This window comes from Caloenas nicobarica, chromosome 3 (genome assembly GCF_036013445.1).
Source record: "Caloenas nicobarica isolate bCalNic1 chromosome 3, bCalNic1.hap1, whole genome shotgun sequence".
Classification (NCBI taxonomy): domain Eukaryota; kingdom Metazoa; phylum Chordata; class Aves; order Columbiformes; family Columbidae; genus Caloenas; species Caloenas nicobarica.
In genome coordinates this window covers 122,203,212-122,220,141 of record NC_088247.1, presented here as the reverse complement: position 1 = coordinate 122,220,141, position 16,930 = coordinate 122,203,212, and the positions used below count along the sequence as shown (strand labels likewise).

Below are 16,930 nucleotides of genomic sequence, written 5' to 3'. Positions count from 1 at the left end.
ACATGAAAAAAACCCTTCAAAGTCTATCAACCAGTCTTAAAATAAACACCAACAAGTTCATTTCTCTCTGTTCTTCTGCTCCTCAGCTATGATGTATCCCCTGCACAAACATAAGCCCATGTTTCTGGGGAGTCACAAATCCATCGAGTGAGTAACGTGACCTGCTGTGACTGAGCTAGGGGAACTCAATCCACCCCACACCTCGTTACTTCTGTCCCGTTCTGCCTTCCTTGCAGAACCATAGCACCAAAGGGCAAACCAAGGAGAAAATAAACATCTTTTCACAGTCCATGGACCACGACCTCACGTGGTCAGGATCGCTGTCCTGTGTCTGCTATTCGCAGAGTCCTACCCCAGCCCCACCAGAGCAGGTGAACGTGAGCAGTGCCCAGCCACGAGCTGCCACCGGCTTCCCCCTGCACGCAACACCCCAGCGCACGCCGGTATTTCTCCAGGGCCTGCACACCAGACAACCGGAGCTGCCCAAAGAACGCCGCTGAGGCCGCCGCCGCCACCCCCCAAGGAATTAGCTGGTATTTGATGCTGAGTACGCCTCGATCACCAGGAAAGCGCAAGCCTGGAGGGACGGCCACCCACGCTCCCCATCCCCTCCACCAGCCCCGAGGGGCTGTTCCATCGGCTGGGCAGCTGGGGCAGGAGCGAAGCTCCGTCCCTGTCCCACAGCCCCGAGCGTGACAGCAGCTGCTCTCAGCTGCCACTCTGGCTGCATTCAGCTGCGTTCTGGCTGCATTCTTAGCTTGAAGGGCCAGAACCAACTTTTGTCCCCTTCTCCCTTTCAGATAAAAGTTATATTCTGCAGAACACAACTGCTGTGGTCCCTCCCTTGGCCAGGGACTCTCGTTTGGCAATGCCTAGGAGAAACAGACCCAGATTGTAATCCAGCTTTAGAAACGTCTAAATGACTTCTCACTCTGCAATTCCATTCCTCCTTCCATGCTTTGCCCATCCTGCCAGTGACGTGTTAGCCTGAGCTTTCTACCACTGCTCCTTTGCACAGCACCAAACACGGACCGCCCCGTGCAACCAGCACTGCAGAATTCAGCTGCAGCAGCTACTTGTTCGAAGCCTGCACATCCAGTGAACTTTTGACAACTTCTGCTCGTTAATCTCTTGATCAGAAATCCATTCCAAGCCCACAGGCACCTTCAAACAGCTGCCATGCTTCTTAGCAGCTTGTCATAAAAAGAAGCATCTCTCTCCAATCTCCTCAAATGCATAAATTCACACAGAAACGGGCCTGTCCTTGCACTCACACATTTCACGCCTACACACAAATTACACTGACACCACCTACCGTATTCAGGCCTGGAACAGTAATAGTTTTAGTTTGCCATTTCATGACCACCAAGGCTGGAACTTAAGAGACTGCCCTGGAAATGACAACTTAGGCACTTTGCAACAACCCGGGACCTTTACATGAGCTGAACCTATGACTTACCTTTCTTAATTTCATTGTCCTTTCAATGCACCAGATTCCAGTTAAATGTCCCAAATTAAGATTTCTGCTAGCAAAATAAAGGCTTTTTTCCATTGTGCTGGGACCAAAGGGCACGCTCTGCCTTGCCGCAGAGGAAACACTTGTAACCAGCGCTACAAACCCCTCTGTGCCTGGAAAGGAATCGCGCACGGAACGCAACGTCCCCGCGCGTGGGAACTGAAGGCCCAACGAAACAAAAACCAAGGAGTCTCCCCGTCACGACCAATGCACTGTGTCCTAGCAGGAGTTTCAACTGCACTGATAAACACGTGCCTTTGTCTGTGAAGGAAAAGGTGATACGAAACAACGTGTTGATATTAAGCCCACTCTCTTCAGTTCAGCAGTTCTGCCATCCTCACAGCTCCTCAGCCCCGGCCCAGCTGAGCCAGCACGCTCAGCGAGAGCACAGCGAAGTCGGGCAAGCACTTCCATTGTTTTCCACGCATTCATTCTCAAATGTATTTAAACACGTATTTTTGCATATGCACAAAAAGCATCATCAAGTAAGAGAAACTACTAAGCAAAGGATTAAGAAGACGACAAGGCTGAGGATTCTCAGACAAGTTCAGAAAGGGAATGTCAGCATTTGCAACACACATCATGTGTGAAGGAAAAAACAGTAGAACTTTGCGTTATTTTCACGCTAGAAGTATGTTTCAACAAAGTCAAGGTCCAAGAGCCCTGGAGTTAATCACTGGAAAGCATGGATTTGTATTCAGCAAATATAAAGCAGAAGCCAAAGACATCATTTCAAATTAAAAAAAAAAAAAAAAAGAAAAAAAGAGAACCATTTAAAAGTCCAAAGAGTTTTTCTTTACCAGCTACTTGTGAGCCCACGTTCAGAGCACTGTGTGCGGCCCTGGGCACTCGGCCAGACGACATTCACATTCTGGAGCTGGTGGACTATGGAGCAAGAAAAGCTTTTTTTTTTTGAGGAAAGCCCCTCAGAATAAAGTTGTTTCTGCCTCTAAGCCTGTATATATGAGATAGGAGGAGACAGTTGTGAGCATGCCTCAGAATCAATATGCAGTGCTCCGCTGGTTGTAATGGAGCAACCAGAATTTACAGCTAAGGGTTTGTCCCTGAGTTTCTAAATACCATGCACAATGACTCAGTGCTTCAGACTTCCCAGAACTCAGGAAGACAATATCTGCTGATGTGCAAAGCGGGGCTTTCACTCTCCAGAGACAAGTCACAGGTAAGACATATTCCGAGAGCTTTCACTTACGTGGCCGTCTTGGAAACCTTGTTCCAAGATGAGGAGGGAAAATGCCCTTCCTTTGTCTCATCCTAGGCTCTTGCCATACATCATTTTCAGAGACCAGAATCCTCCCTGGTGCAGCCTTTTCATGCAACACCCGCCACAAATAGGTTCACTAATTCCAAATCGTATATGACAATTATACATCACAAAACACTGTCATTCCTGCCAGAGAACTGGTAGGACTCCAGTAACTTCCCTTTGCTCCTTTCACTTTATCATGACAAGATCTTCATACTCCTCTGCCATTTTCACACCGATGGCAGAATCCCTACCAGCTTCAGAGAGAACAGTACAGCACTAATGCTCAGTAACTTTCGCCTGGGCTGTTTGGAACTGTATTTCCAAAAAACCAGAATGAACCTACTGAGAAAATGTGTCTGCAGTTCACAATTTCTTTTCCTTCGTGTGTAATTTTTTCCTCTGCTGATCTCAAGGCAGAAAAACAAAACCAAATATCCACATCTGCTTCATCGGCCAGCTTCTTTTCAGAGAATTGCAGTAGACAGATGACCATTTTCAAATAATTGCACAAGAATATTCCCCAGCTTCTCCTAAGCACACGACGAATGGATATAGTATCAATCTTGCAATTAGAAGACAATTCATTTTCGTCACTTTTCTTAGAGAACACATTTAAATCTTTTGGCAAACTTTCAATAAATGATGTGAAAAAAAAAAAAAATGGACAGAAATATGGCTGTGGCCACCCTGCAAAATTTTCCGTTTTATTTAGAAGAGTTAAGCATGGGCTTTACATGTGTAGACTCATAAAAACCACAAAAGGCAACAAACACTTACAAGGATAAAACCAAGCTCTTGGGCTTGATTCTATGATTCACAAGTAATACCAAAAATTCAGGAGCAACTCCCAAGAAGTTAACAGAGTAAATATAAAACTCACTGTCAAGAGCAGAACTAGGCCTGCCCTCCTTCAGTTGAAGAAAGATCCTCATAAACATTGGGTTTTCCAAGCATTAGAGGTCCTGCAAATGCCACGCTACATTAATCTGCTTTTTGTTTTACCTGGAAACTTCGGACAGCAGCACTGGGCTGAAGAAAGCCAGTTACCAACAGGGGTGCGCTGGGATCCCCGCGTCCTCGGGTGCCAGGCGTGGGGTTTGGAGCAGCCCCTGCCCCTGCTGAGACCAGACCACATAAGCACTTCAGACTCTACCGTCAAAAACGCGAAGTGGAAGCAGCCGCCCTTCCACAAAGCGGTACGGCTCACCGCTGCCGAGAGACAGAGGCAATGCCATAGCCCTGCCAGCCCTTCTTGTCCTGCTCCAGCTGCAGGTTCCGACCGCTGAACAGGCAGGGCAGGCTGAGCCAGCGTGCCTGAGCACCGGCTCACTGCAGGCGGTGGCTCACCACGTAAAACCAGTGACCGCGAGTAGTCCTACTCTAGATCATACACACCGTAAACGCTAAGAAGTGCACGTGACATCCTTTCCAGCTCTCGGTAACATGCTCCATAACAACATACAGGATAACTGTACTGCATTAAGTATCTTGCTGTAGAATTTTATGTATCAAGAATAATTTGTTTTCAGTGTTCTAAACTAAGATGACATGTACTGGAAATTAGAGCTTCATATCCAGCCAACTCCTACTACATCACCTCTGTGGTTTGTTACACAACGACTTAACACAAGGTGCCAAATATTTAGTTACATTTCTGTCCCCTCTCCCGATACACCCTACCAATTGAATAAGTGACCTGAACAAAACAAACGGTTTAACTGGCAACACTTGATTCTGCTTAGCGTTCTCCCCACGCAACTCTTAAGTAAGGAATTTTAGAGGTTTTCTGTGAGACACAGCTTGATAAATCTCTGATTACAGCTTAGAGGTATGTAAACCTCTTATTTTCGAGATCTGTATGGTATGCGGAGTATTTAGTGCTACAGGCAAGTCCTGCATGGCCACAGAGCCTGCGACACACGAGCACAGAACCAGGTTTCTGCACGTTGCCGTGCTGGGAGTCACTATGTCCACAAGGCACCACCACAATTCTGCTGTCGAGCCCCTTCCAGCTCCCGATCCAGAGCCCCGCAGTGATCCTACAGGGCTGACAAGCTGGGGCTACAGTTTGGTAACACATCTTAAGAAAAGGACTGAGACAACATCTACTTCATACAGCACTCCACCGATTCGCTCCTGCTGTTGGGAGATGAATTACATTACTTATCACTAAAATGTGACAGCTACATTATTCTAGCAGATAACAGAAGCTTTTTAATGGTTATATTGACAGCGCCGTTCTGCCTTTTTTTCTTAAAGCAGTAGCTCCCTTGTGAAAAATTCAGTGACCCTACTATTCCTTCAGTGCCTTCGTAACTATGTTTGATCTGTCTTCAGAAACAACCCAAAACCACCCTGTGTCTTAAGTAAAAGAACTAGTCATCTTCCTTAGACATACTTGAGAGCAAGAGAAGCCACCTTTCCTGGTCCCGTTTGCCACACACCACAACCCTCAGGCAGCTGATCACACGCTCGGTGCCCCAGCTAGCCAAGGGGGGACACTGGAGCAGTGTCACACCGCGACCGCAGCCTCACCGCCCCACGGGGCCGGGGCAAGGGACACCCGCTGGCTGGGAGCGCGACGGGGAACCCGCCCAGGTCACCCCCGAGAGCCCCCGGCAGAGCCGCGGCCGGCGCAGCCTCGTGGCCCCGGCACACGGGAACTCGAACTTGTGGCAACAACACGACCCACAGCCAGGCCGCCTGTGCTCCGAAGAGTGGAGATCACGCGCTCCCGGGTTCGCACTTTGTTCAGCACAAAAGTTTCTCAAGCCACCGGATGTTTTTCAAACCACCTTGAAATTCTAAAGCTTAACAGGATCAGTTTCTCAGCACGGACTAGTATTTGTGCTGGCTGTTCTTTTAAAGCCTCAGCCAGGGAGGAAACCTTCATTACAGCTACGGCACAACCAAGTCTCTGCAGGCTGACCTGCGACGGACACCTCGCCGTTTCCAACAGCACCGCCCGACCCCAAACATGGCGAGGGGCAAAACCAAACAAAAAATCCAAACATTTACAAGTTTACCCGATATAAACAGACTGAAAACTACAGAAATTCCTTGAAGAAAAAAGTTAACCTCAAAAGGAATTTGGTGAGTGCGTTCTCAGCAACGTACAGGAATCTCGTTCCACACAGCTGTTCCATCACCATTTTCAGAAGTGTCCATATTGGTGATATTACTGGCGATTATTACTTAGTTTACGTTTTTAGTTAACACAAAGAATGAAGCAATGGATTGAATACAAATCCATTCAATAAAATTAAATGCATCCTAGGATTATATATGGTAAAACAGGGGACAGCACAATTTTCTTGCATAGCTGCGTGATTAACAAACAATTCTGTTTACCATAGTCTTCCTGCTCATCTAACTAAATATTCAGGTCTCAAGTAGCTCTTAAGAATTAAATATTTTTAGAGCTAAACAAATCTAAAACTAATGAGACAACACAGATCTGGCTTGAGGAAAGGTAAGAGCTTGGTTCAACAGCTATACTGGCACATTTTATCCCAGCAAAACACAGAATTACTCACAGAGTCAGCGCAGACATAGCTGAATTGAACATAGAGTAGCTGTGGAGTGGTAGAGTCTACAGCTCCGAGTGCCTGTCCTGACCACGGCCTCATCACCCTCACAGCCCACACCTAGGCAAACACACACTTCTGCAAATACCATCAACTCAGGCACTTGGCAAGTCCCTCAGCTGCTCCCCGTGAGCCATGTTCTAGTGGAGAACGGCCATTCCCGCAAGCACTGTCCTGTTTACCCCCAGGCGCTTTTGCGCGCACAGAAATACCAGGAGGAAATCATGTTTTGCTCACACCTCATCAACAGAGCTGTGCTGCCAAAGGCACGTGAAGATGCTTCTTACTTACAAGGGCTTAAGAGTTACACGTCGGGAAATAAGCAAATAAAACAAAAGAGAGCTGAGTAGCTTAGAAGGATGAGAAGACAAAGGAATCAGGCTAAGGCAGGAAAGTACACCTTCTGCTGTTCTACATCCACCAAATCGGACCTGCGTGACTTAAAATAAACTTTAACCAAGATACGTGTAAGGAAGTATTCAAGAAGAGGCACCGGCAAGACACACGCTGCAGCCCCATCTTTTGGGCCCCAGCAACCCCTACTCCAGCCAGAAAAGGGATGCAGGTGCCCAGACGGGGAAGCCTTTGTTGAGCCCGGCTGAAGCGCAGCCCGCAGGGCCGGGCCGGCACAGCCCCGCGCTCAAACGCGCACGAAGCGCCTCCTTCCAGGCGGTGCGACCCAGGCACCCGGGGCCGGGCAGCGGGGCGAGGCCGGACGGCTCGGCCGGGAGGCTCCCCGGCGGGCAGCGGGGCCCGGGCCGGCGGCCCGAGCGCTGGCAGAGGCCCGGCGCGGAGCACCGGCCGGGAGCAGGCCCCGCAGCGCGGCCCGCGGGAGCAGCCGGGCCGAGGCCGCAGCGGGGAGGGGAGCGGCGCGGCGGCTGCAGCCCGGCTCCTCACCTGCGGCCCGGCGGGCACGGCCCCGGCTCCGCCCGCGCCCCCAGCCCGCTCACGGCCCCGGCCGCCCGCTCCCCGGCGCGGGTTCGGGAGGCGGTTTCAGGCCGCCCCTCGGCACGGCGCGGCCGTACCCGCTCCGCGCCCGCCCGGCCCTTACCTCACCGCGGCCAGCGACGGGCAGCGCTGCCGGAGCCGCCCCGGCCGCCGGGCCGAGGCTCGGGGAGGGGCCGCGGCGCCGCGCCCGCCCCTCACCCGCGGCCGGCTCCCCCGGGGCAGCGCCTGCGCCCGCCTCCTGCCCCGCTCCCCGGCCTCCCGAGCACTGCTGGGCCGCAGGCGCTGCGCACGGCCGGCCTGGCCGCGATCCGCAGCCGGGCCGGGGCCGCGGGGCGGGGCTGAGCGGGGGCCGCCCGCCGCCGCTCCCCCCACCGCCGTCCCGCCCCGCCGCCCGGCGCCGCTCCCCCCACCGCCGTCCCGCCCCGCCGCCCGGCGCCGCTGCCCCGGCCCCGCTCCCCCAGCCCCGGCGCCGCTGCCCCGGCCCCGCTCCCCCGGCCGGGGACAGCGGGAAGGGCCGGTGGCGCAGCAGGGAGGGCGGACGGAGAGCCGGGCGGCTCGGAGGCGCTCCCGCAGCCCGGGCACGGCGGCGCCTCGGCCGCTCCTCCGGCCGCCCGGGCTGGCCCAGCCGTTCCCTTCCCGGGAAGGGGGTTCCTCCCACATACCTGCCTGTCGTGCCGGCTGCAGGACTCGTCCCATGTGCTCTTTTCACTCACTTCAGCTAACGAACTGGAGAAAATAAATTACAGCATCGATGTCATTAGGATGTGCATGTTCCACAGTCCATTCCAGGATCCTAACACTATTTCACAAGTTTATTAGATTTATTTCAGTGCAAGCTATTTCAATAACAAGACTGAGAGCAAGATTTTCCTTCCAGTCTGGCAGCCACTTTCTCTGTAATAGAGCCCCCATTAAAAATGCCAGCAACCGCACTAAGCAGCTGACACGTCGTGCATGATTAGGAACATATTCGAAGACGCACAGCAGCGGACAAATCTACTTAAAGGGGGTATAGTGATTCCAAAATTCAGACCATTAAAATGAAAGGCAGATGCTCACCTAGATTTGAGGAAGCAGGACAAAGCAATGCTGTCTTATTTACAAGGTGATGACATTTACATTAATGCACGGCTTCTGTGAAAGCGGCCGTTAATCTTCAGGCGTAAGAGACCTGGCTGGCTCATGGATCCAACCACTTAATGCATCTGAGCAGCTTCTCTTGCTGCAGCTTCCATGTAATCTACAGCTGACTTTTGACAGGTGTGAAACTTTCCTGGCGCGAGCTGGAGCCAGCTGAAGTAATCCTGCCCGCTGGTTGTGCAAGCAGCGGTGAGTTCTGCGAGCTGAAACCTTTCTGCTCCACCTGCCACACAGAACTTTGACATTAAAACGCGTTTAGCACAAGGGATTCTGTGACTGACTTTTCAGTCCTGCTGCCCTGGAAGCTGCTGGTGTTTACTCGGGTAGCCTAAACTCCAGTGTTGCAGTGCCTGGCTTGGCACGGTCAGAGCCCTTGGCTACCTTACAGAGAGAGGAGACACTGATGCCCCCCAAGAGCATTTGGGAGCAGTTCGGTAAGGTGCCGACCGGCCGCCGAAGAAAAGGAGCAAACGGGAGGCAGTAAATGAGAGGCAGGTCAGGACATAGCCAGCCCTGCCAAACTGGAGCAGAACTGAGCTCCAAGGACTGGAGGAAATTACTGGAAAAGACTTTGCACATAGAGCTTTTCACGTACCTGAGACACCTGGTGAAGTTTCACAGTTTGTGTTTCTTATTTATCCCTAATTGAGAGCCCTCTTCATCCAGCTGTGAGCATGGGCTTGGCATGATTTTCCACACATACAGTGAGCCTGCAGAAAAGCAGATTTTTCCAAGCCCTGAATCGCTGGGCTATATTTGTCATCATATGGGTGCAGAGCAGAGAGCAATGTGGAGGCTGAAGGCTTTAGATGTTGGTGGGATGCCCTTGAGGACTCGACGAGTCCAGACAAGAAATGGCACTTGTCCTTCCCCCAGCTGCTCACCGCTGTGTTGTCCAGCTTTCTGAGCGAGGGAGGCTTTCCCGTGTCATCTGGTTTTGACTGGGCCTGGGCAGCATGTACTTCAGCTCTAAAAAGCAAAAGACGTTTCTTATTTCCATTGCAAGAACGGAAGAAAACTGCGTTACTGGGATCTCCAGCATCTTGAGCAGATACGGGGGGGCCAGGAAACAGACTCGCTTATCTGCTGTCACACGCTGGCAGCTGCAGCAAGGAGCAGCAACTGTTCATTCCTTCACCAAGATTCCTAGGTCAAGAGACTTCCCTCTTCCACCATTTCCCACCCTAGCAGCCTGCGGCATCGCCGAGAGCTCTGCAGGAGGGAACAGGGAAGCTGCAGCGCTTTTTTACAGGAAAGCCAGAGGAGCCATTGAGATCTGTCTCCTGTGCATTGAACATGCTGCTGCACCACAAAAGACCTGCGCATCCACCCCAGCCCTCCAGAGCCTGGTCATGTTCGTTGATAACTTCAGAGTGATCCTTTCTCACCTTAAAACACAATGCGTGTTTCAGTTTATAGCGCATGACAGTGATTACTTCAGTACACTCAAAACCTTATCCCTTGGCAATATTGTGCATATTACACTTTGGGCTGTAAGTTGTATTTCTTGTTCTGATTTGCGAAACAACATTGGCACTCAGCTGTGTTTTATAACAAAGGAGGAGGGAGATGAGAATCAAACTGCATGAAGAAGGCACAGCAAAATCTGCTTAAGAGCAAAACAGACCTAGTTGTTTTGTTTTCCCAATGACTTTTTCATACAGTGAGCAGAGAGGACATATACACTTACACACATGGAAGGAAAAAAACCACCAAACAAACCCACAAACCAAGAAGTGAACAAGACCCACAGAACTGAGCCAACTAGTTGTTCTGCAAGCTGTAGCAAGGCTGGTATTGGGATCCCGAGTTGTTCTGAGCTCAGGCGTGACCTGCCGTGTACAGGGAGGCAGAACCTCTCCTTGTTCCACCTCTTCATTTTCCGGATCCAGAGGATATTCCATCTTCATCAAAATTCTGGTGTCACAGAGAGCACCTCCTAGTTAAGGATTCACTAGTGCTGTGGTAGACAACTGTCCTGACCATGTAAGCAATATACTCCAAAAGTTCATATGGTCAAAAGCCTGACAGTCAGGAAATTAACAAGTAGAAACGCTGCATAACTGCATTTCCAGCTCAGTGGCGCTTACTTTTTACCTTCCTTAAGTATTTTTTTGAAAACAGTATTCAAATAAAACGTATATCTGCACAGGGATGCGGGAGCACTTTGGCATCCCAGGTCTCAGCGAGCGTGTGGACCAGACCCCAGGTTTCCCCAAAAGCCCCTGCAGAGCACAGACCGCGAGCAAGGGGCACCAGACACGTCCCTGTCTGAGCACCGCGTGGGGGAGACGCAAGGGCCACGGCATCTGACCCCAGCTCCTCACCAGCAGCCTCGTTAGATCAGGGAGCAAGAAGGGAAGGCACAATAATGTGCCTCTGGCTGCCAAGGAAAGCTCATTCCAGCTGTGTACAGGCCAAAGCTATTCCTTGCTCTACAGCCCCAGCCAAAGTGACATGGGAGGGGTGACAAGATCTCTGTCCAGGGAGATGACGGCCGCCAGACACTAGCTGCAAATAATCCTCAGGAACCGGGGAAGATGAGAGCCATGTTCTGATACCACTGCTGATCGCGTATCTTTTTAATGTGACACCCTGTGGGGAGGAGGGAAGGGGTGCAGGGCCTGTATTTGGGCAACTGCTTCTGCACTCCACCTGAATTCTGAGTCACCGATGCTGCCTCAGACCCACCACTGAAGTGCAGCGACTTGAGATGGTTCAACCTGGACATCGGTTTTAAAGCGCTCGGAAGCACCAGCTACCGAGTAAACCAGCCTTTGCCTGCATTGTGGTGGCTGTGGTACTGGTAAATGAGAACGTGCTCTCATCACACTCCAAAACCCACAGGCTGGCATTTCCAGTCCTTCCCTCACAACTGTCTTGACTTGCAGGAAAGTAAGGATTGTGAGTCATCCTTTCATCTTTACAACACTACTGAAGAAGAGGAAAAGACAGTGTTTGTAGCCTGGCCATGAAATTGTTTGCTAAATAAAGTAATCTGTGCTTCAAGTTTCCAGTTACCATGAGAAGTGACATGCACCACACCAGTTTATGGGAAAACAGATCACTGGGGAGAACTGTGATCAACTAATGATTTGTCACTTCGGCATGATGTTTTAACAATGCACTGCTTAATTGACTCAACAAAAATACGACTAATTTAGCTTCTGCTTCTTAATTAATACTGTTAACATCTGCCCATTGTTTCCCAAGACTTCCATTGCTTCACTATGCCTGCATGTGCATTTTTGTTCCCATTGGCAATGCCCTTCTAAGGTGGCATCAGGAATTTGCTTTATTATCTCTTGGCAGCTGAACCAGAGCACTACAAACCTGGAGGAGAATCAGGCCCTCCCTCTGCGGGGATGGCAGCAAGACTGCCCTCGTCCAAGGGGAGGGAGAATGCCTGAAGCTGTGTTGAAAGCTCCCTCTTTATTAGTGGAAGTACTAACATTTCTCAATGTGCTCTCAAGTTATAGTCAAGTATTTTGCCTTCAGTTTGGAGCTGCTTGTGAAAACAGCCAAGACACACAAGGCCAATAGCCTGAGGACAAGCAGCTCCAAGCACGGTCCTGCAGAGGTGGGCAGCAGTTGGCTGGTGCAGACGCTGGTGTGCAGCCCTGGAGCCTGAACGACCTCCTGAGGTTGAGCATTAAAGCCCTTGCGCTTCTCCAGCGGGCAGCAAGTTTGTGTATGCAGAACAAGAGAACCCATTACAGAGATACACAATATTGGTCTAAAGTGCCACTAAATATTGTTACCATTCCTTAGAATGGCAAACAATTATGAAGTCAAATGGTAGGAAGCAAGAGGAAAATATAGTACCTAAAATATAACACAGGTGAGTCCAGGTCCATCAGTAGTTACGGTCATAGAACCCAGCAGATTGCTACCTACTTATATTTGGTGCTTAATCTCCAGTCCGGAGAGAGCTGCGACAGCCAGGAATGAGGACAGAGCTGCAACGGGGCCATGTTCTTGAGACACAATCAGTTAACACAGACCTATGTTGTACAGACAGCTTGGTTTGAACAGGAGTATCTCAGTAATACAGTAAGTAGCTTTTTGAATAAGGATGTCAAGATCTGGCCTGTTAGGTTTAATATTTTAATCTGCTATCTAAGTGCATCACTGCTCTAATCACAGCCACAGTGGAGTCCTTGAGGTTGAAGATTAGAGAGACCATCAATAATCCCTGCTGTGCTGCATGGATGAAAGCTATCAAGTGGATTTACAGAGGAAATAAGGTATATACAGAAACCCATTATTTTCCAGTGGAGACAAAACTATCCATTAATATCTGACCCAGAGCATACTCTGGAAAGCTGGAAGCGGATACTGAAAATAAGCAAATCCCAACAGGCCTAATGCATATGTGATGAACCAGTTATTAATATTTAACCCAGCAAGCTCTGTCACTAACGATGGATAGCATTCCTGTTGGTATTTGTGAGTCTATATGCCCTAGATGGCATTGCTCTGCAACATTAGAAGATACACTTCTAAAATCCAAGCTCTCACTGCAGTCAGCATGAAAGAATTTTAGGCAGGACAAGTTTTGATTTAAGATCACACACAAAAAGATAATAGTGGATTTCTCTTTTTAACGTTACTTGGTTGAGACATTTCCACGGCAGCTAATACATTATTATGCCAATTCTTTTTTCTTTTCATTCATTCTTTAAAGGCTCACTTGTAAAATCTTCTTGTGCGAGCAGTTGCAGGGAGCAACTGCTCCGGTTTGAAGTGGTTTCATTGCACCTGCTCTCCCCAGGCTGTGGTATTTGTTTTTGTTTATTCTGTGCTACTCTTCCCTAGCAATCTTCTTGGCGCTGTGAAGGCTCACACCAGTTACAGAGCGCCGTTTGTTCCCCAAGTCAGAGGCTGGAGATGAGCCTCCTCTCGCTGAATGCACCCAGAGCAGCTGGAGGGGAAGTGCGCAGATGCTCAGCTATGCCAAGAAGGCCAATCACCATTGCAGCAGGGAGGAAAAACACAAAATCAGCATACCTGCAGTTTGTCCCAGGTCCTGTGTCTGCACGCTGCCCTTTCGGAGGCACAGCTGTGTTGCTTCTGCTGCAGGAGCTCTCTGGAAAGCGGGAGGTGCAGGGAGCCCCTGCGTGCGTCCACCTCCCAGCACCATGGGGCAGGAGCTGCAGCTCCGGGCAGCGGCGCAGCCACCAGCACCCCAAGGCTGCCGAATGAAGGATGTTGGCACTGGAAGCCCCGGCCACCAGCACTCCCTCTCCAGGGTGCAGTTAACGTGTCGCGGCACCCATGCGAGGGTGGGGAGAAGCCGCAGGTGGGAAGTCTCCCTAGCAGCAGCAGAGCCATTCATCAATCACTCCTCCTGCGAACACCACCTCAGGATGACTGAAGGCTGCAGTGTTACCGATCAGAGGACATTGTGCTGAGAACACAGGCAGATGTGGTTTTGTTCAATCAGCAAATGGTGTAATAAACAGATCAAAATCAATTGGAGATCATTAACTGCAACTTACAGAGAAAAGATCTCTCGTGTCTGAAGCAGTATTTCAAAGCAAATAGCTTTCGGGGTGGCAAAGACACAAGCTGGGCCTCTGTAAAGCAAGCCAGAACTGACCTCCAAAAGGAAAATAGGATTTGTGCCCTAGTTTTGCATGTTCGTGATGGATAAAGATGGCCAGGTGGGAAAGGAGGGTTATTTTTCTTTTCACCACTTTTTACTTCTGCTCTGATGTTTCTTTTTTTGTTCTGCACTAAAAGTTCCCATCTTTGCTTAGGCAAGGTTTGTCATGGCTGAAGAATAACTGCAAAGATGACACAGCAACAGCTTCTAAAAAAGCAAAAGTGAATACATGAATATGAAACACATACTCTTCAATAACTCCTCCAGCAAAAGCTTGCCTTAACACTCTGACTTTCCTAACTTAAATGAAAGCAGCTAGAAATTCAATTACTCCCCGTGACCTCTGAAAACCAATTTCTAACTTTCCAGGCTGTAAGTTACATAAATTTTTTTCTTAACCGAAGTAATCACAAGGCTGAATCAAAGAAGATGCATATTTGGCATATCACCCTGGCAGGGGGCAGGGAGGGAGAGTATCTTCAGAGTCCAACAGCCAACTGGAACAGCTCCAAATTGTGACGAAAAGCAAGATTATCTCTGAACCAGAAAACTAGTCACGGGGAAGTCTCTACAGAGACGCAGCATCCATAAGGATTCCAACATACTTTTTGGGTTGCCGGCACACAGAGTTGGAAAGCAAACAATCGAACCAATGGAAAATATTTTCAAGACAACTGCTGGGCTTGCACTGATGAAAGAGATTTTCTGCATTAACATCAAAGGCTGCACCTCATCCCTGTACTCATGGACACAGACATGGGATCAGCATGTGTGCCTTTTCTGCACCGCACGACTCTTCTGCACATGGAAATAGCTGCAGAAGTGTAAATAAATAACCTCTTCAGCCTAAGACATACCACTGCTTCCTGTGGACGTGGTGGGTACTTCAGAAGAAAGGGATCATCTGGCAGTGCCTGTTACAAAGACATAAGAAAAGGTGTTTTAGGTGAGGTAGCCAGTCGCAATTACACGCCTTCTCACGCAAGGACCTCAGGCCCTTCTTTCACAGCAGGTCTCGGAGGGGAGCTCAGCTGAAGTGTTGCAACCCGCTTGTGAGGCAGGAGGAGGAGAGTCCTGTCACCACGGCAGGCTCAGATTTGGTTGGGAAGCTGCAGTCTCTGCTCAGCTGGTGCGGAGCACAGGGGCAAAACGAGTGCTTCACTCTAGAAGTTTGCCTTCTAACAAGCCCTTTGCACAGGTTTTCTGCAGCTTTCTGTGATGGAAACTGGCTGTATCAGAGCTGTAATCACAGCAACTCCTCCTCATTATTATTCCAAGCTTTACTGAAAATATTACTCCACAAATAATTTCAGAGGGAGGACTGGATCTCACAACCACAGCTGTCGGTGGCTGAACAAAGTCCTCCAGCTGGGAGAGTGACCACCAGCTCCCACTGCCCTGGGTCTGGAAGAGAATAACTTCAGTGCAGTAATTCCACATCTGTGTTGTTCTAACAGAGCAGAATTTGACTCATTACACAATAACATTTAGAATTCCCTCGGTGTTTGTTTCCGTATGGACTCAGACACGGTCGCGCGAGCCAGCCGACTTCTACATGAACCGCCGTGGTGCGTGCACCTTTACAGCAAACACACGTTAAGTGGCGGAGGAAATACAACTTACAAAACCTCTCTTTTCTTCTTCCTTCACTCCCTAATTCAATACACAGGTCAAACAAGTGGTACAAAGTATTCTCAGAACTGTGCCAAAAACGAATAAATCACTGGGATTGTGACCCACAGGGGTGCTCTACTCCTATGTCCAAGCACACCCTGAAGTGTGTTAGTACAAAGTTAGTACAAAGAGAGGAGATTTTTATTGATAAACATTATATTGTCTTAGTGTAGATGTCCGACACATTATTAAATCAAACAACAAAACATTTAAAGTAATTCATTCTAACAAAACTTTTTTATATTCCATAGACAATAGTGCTGTGAATTTTGTTTATAGGATAACACATTAAAAACACAGAAATATAAGTTTCTAATTTCATAGGTTACCAGCAAACAGAGAAAAAATGCATGCTTTCATTTCTGTTAAATTTGTAACTTACACAGTCAAGTGGAACAGCTATGCATAGAAGACTATTCTACAACAGGTTGTAAAACATATAGAAAAACTGACCTTATAATACTTGTACAAGTATGACAAAACCATTGTAACTCATTTCGAAAGGTAACAAATGTTTTGTCTGTGGCTCCACCATTTTAACACTTGTAAGTTGACTTAATAGAAACCTATTTTGAGTAGAATAGTATTACTAGAAACCACTGATCTTTTGTTTGCTGGCTGGCTGTAAATGAGCGTACATGATATGCGCATTTGCACTCAGTTCCACCTACATTTTCTTCCTTAGGGTTAGAAGCATCACAGAATCTTCCCACTCAGTGAAAAGGAACCCAGACAGAGTCTTTTGATCCCAAATCAAACAAAAGGTGCTCATATCAGTCACTTTTATTGCTGTGCTTCCTGCAGCTTTGATGCCATGACTGCACCATAAAGTAGAAAACTCACACCCACGCAATTCAAAGGAATCTTGGTTAAATCACAGCCTGGTCACTGCGCGAGCAGGGGCCCAGGCTTCGAGAATTCAGCCACGTTGGTGCATCCACGGGAGCTGTACAAAGTGCTGAGCTAATGGAAGCCTGCTCCGAAACACTGCTGGATGAGCCAGGGGAGGAGGGGGTGGCGCAGAGGGCAGGGGCCCCTGAAGCTTGTGCAGCATACCTGAGGTTATCGGGTCTGTCTGCCCACCTTCCGTTCCAGCAAAAGCCTGATTTATCGGCATACGAATTCCCACCGCAGGCAGAGCTGGCCTGCGCCTGCGGGCTGCTCGGCACACGGCCCATCTGCCGCCAGAC

General features: G+C 49.3%; 1 protein-coding gene across 7 annotated transcripts in view; it reads right to left on the bottom strand.

Annotated features, from left to right (window-relative positions):
- The window catches only part of RIN2 (Ras and Rab interactor 2), a 135,863-nt gene that overhangs the window by 53,998 nt on the left and 64,935 nt on the right, over window positions 1–16,930 (bottom strand). For 6 of the 7 annotated variants that reach the window (XM_065632913.1, XM_065632919.1, XM_065632918.1 and 3 more), the window contains one exon: window positions 14,924–14,980. The exons of the other annotated variant lie outside the window; for it this stretch is intronic. In XM_065632913.1, coding sequence (XP_065488985.1) covers window positions 14,924–14,980 — 57 coding nt within the window. The remainder of the gene's footprint in view (window positions 1–14,923; window positions 14,981–16,930) is intronic. 7 annotated transcript variants of the gene reach the window in all.